General features: G+C 32.6%; 1 protein-coding gene across 1 annotated transcript in view; it reads left to right on the plus strand.

Annotated features, from left to right (window-relative positions):
• The window catches only part of LOC106461383 (dual specificity protein phosphatase 22-B-like), a 24072-nt gene that overhangs the window by 3000 nt on the left and 18483 nt on the right, over nucleotides 1-2589 (plus strand). Inside the window, exon 2 of the mRNA XM_013921201.2 lies at nucleotides 990-1106. Within this exon, the coding sequence (XP_013776655.1) occupies nucleotides 990-1106 (117 nt within the window). The remainder of the gene's footprint in view (nucleotides 1-989; nucleotides 1107-2589) is intronic.

Below are 2589 nucleotides of genomic sequence, written 5' to 3' on the forward strand. Positions count from 1 at the left end.
ACTTGTGTCGCTAAAGTTTCGTCGGAACGAATTTACGGAAAATTAACTAACGAACGGAGACGTAACAATATTTTTAGAATATGATTTTTTTCATCATTCTTGATTGACTAATAATTAATATAAATTTTATACAACACTGTAGGAAAACTCTGCGACTTTCATGTACAATAATCGTTTGTTTGTTTATTGTTAAGCACAAAGTTACACAATGGACTATCTATGCTGTGCCTACCACGGGTATCGCAATCCGATTTTTAGCGTTATAAGCCTTCAAACTTTTCGCTGAACCACTGGGAAGCACAAAATAACCGAAAAGTTTTTGTGGTAGCCCTAACTGTGCAACAATATTTAGTGTTACTTCAGGTTGAAAGTAACTTTATATAAATTAACATAAGTTATAACAGTATTAAAACAAGTTAATATGCGAAACATATTCTAGAAATGATCAATAAATTTATATAGGCGACTCTGATTCAGCTGTCTATTTTATAGCTGGTGTTTTTGAGGTTAAATAATTTTGTGTGTATTTAATATAACGCTACAAATTGGGTTTGATATCTATGATGTACAAAGCACAAGTAGCCCATTGTGTAGCTTTTATGCTGAACTACAAACAAACAAAAGCATTCTTTAAAAAATAAAAAAACACTTATAAGTGTGTGTGTGTGTGTTCGTGCAATTTATTTTCAACATATTCATTCACCCACTTATATTTTCAAAATAGGCTTTACAATATTAGAAAATATGTCCATTTCGTCCCAAACGTTCATACGTGTATAGCATAACAGGTATCTTTGTTTCATTTACCTTACGCCGGATATTGATCTATTACATTCCAATTGTAGACTGCGGCACTGGTTATTTCTATCGCAGAAAACCAGAAATAAAACATCATTTTCAGAGGAAAATATATATATAGAATTAAGCCTTTTTATTGTGTGTTAGTAAATTTAGTTTTATGAACTTTATTATCTCAACCCCTTTCATAGGTCCTACCAGGTTTATACGTTGGAAATCTACGAGACTCAAAGGACCAGGAGCAACTAAGAGAAAACAACATATCTCACATAATTTCTATTCACGACAATGCCAAGAAAGTGCTTGAGGTAGGCTGCTATTTATTTAGAAATAATTAAAGTGCAATAAACTTAGAAAAAAGTAGTATAAATATAAAACCCGTTTGTGCATGGATTTCTGAAAAGCAAGTTATAATTTCCCATCACCGGTACATCCAAATTTCACCATGATTTTTATTAAAACCAGCAATATAGGCCTGCAAAGGAATGCAACATGAACGCTCGTTATTCGTCCGATGCCTATTTTAGAGCCCATATAAGCATCTACTGGCTCTTTGCCCTTGTGTTTTAACGACTAGAAGATCCATAAAGTATCTTTAATTGGACTCACAGAGCTTAAGCCCTGACAGCCTAACTCTCTGGGAGACTTGAACTATGCACCTAAAACAAAATGAAACAGACAGTGATATCTAGTAACACCATACTATAATAAAACACACTCTTGTTTTATGTAGGTAGCGCTGTATATTTTCCACTATGTGTGGAAACTAGGTGTAATGATTTTATCAACAGGAAATGTGCACACGACGTTACTGTTGTTATTCCATTTTATATTTTAAGTATCTATAAAACAATGGAATACTTAGGTACAAAATATTTAGTTTTGAAATAATTCAAAATAAACGTAAAAAAGTCGAATTTTTCGTGTATCAGTTAACTTAAAAAACAGTAGAAGAGAAAACTGTTTAGGGTTTAGGCTAAAGCTTATCGATGAGTTTGCAATTGTGCTGACTCCCAGAAAATCAAAATTCGCGATTTTATCTGTAACTGCATTTTCTGTTTCACTAGGAAAGCTGTGCCAGTGTGTATGTATTGTTTTAAAATATCTCGAAATTGTATATAAATGCATATTTATCAAAGCAAAATAATCTACATAATACCTAAAGAGTAGATAATTAAGATCATGTTGCAACCCTTGTCTCTAGTGGTTTATTAAATAAAAGAATGAGAGAGATATTTTATGAACGCTTTTAAATACGATATATTAACGTAGGTGGCAGAACGGGATTATTGAATGAAACACATCAGAGTGGATATTTGTAGTCGAATTTCTTATCATTTTGAAGATATTTTGCATTCGACTCAGGACGTTAAACTTAATATCTTAAATGCAGACAGTAGTGTAAAATCTTTGTTTCAATTTCCAACTGCTACAGAATAAAAATTTGTATGTTGGCAAGTACTTCAAAGTTCAAAATTAGGATATGAGCAAAAACAAGATAGTTTGGACTCGTACACGTTTCGATAACCTAGCCTCCTTCAGAGGGGGCGAGTTTCACTGGTACAAATCAACTTTCCATTATATGTGTATGGTAGTGCTTTAGTTCCACTGACTTATGCAAATATTGGAAATGTTAGGCCTACTTATGAAATGCCATTGCTGGTTCTATTGTTACGTATCTGCTTGTTTGATAATTTCCCGTAGAAATTCTTTCCGAGAAACTTCAGCGATACAAGTCTTTTCTTAATTAAACTAGTTTATTCTTTCTCGTTACAAACTTTGTAATACACT

The sequence above is a fragment of the Limulus polyphemus genome, unplaced genomic scaffold, assembly GCF_000517525.1.
Source record: "Limulus polyphemus unplaced genomic scaffold, Limulus_polyphemus-2.1.2 Scaffold948, whole genome shotgun sequence".
NCBI classification, from domain to species: Eukaryota; Metazoa; Arthropoda; class Merostomata; order Xiphosura; family Limulidae; genus Limulus; species Limulus polyphemus.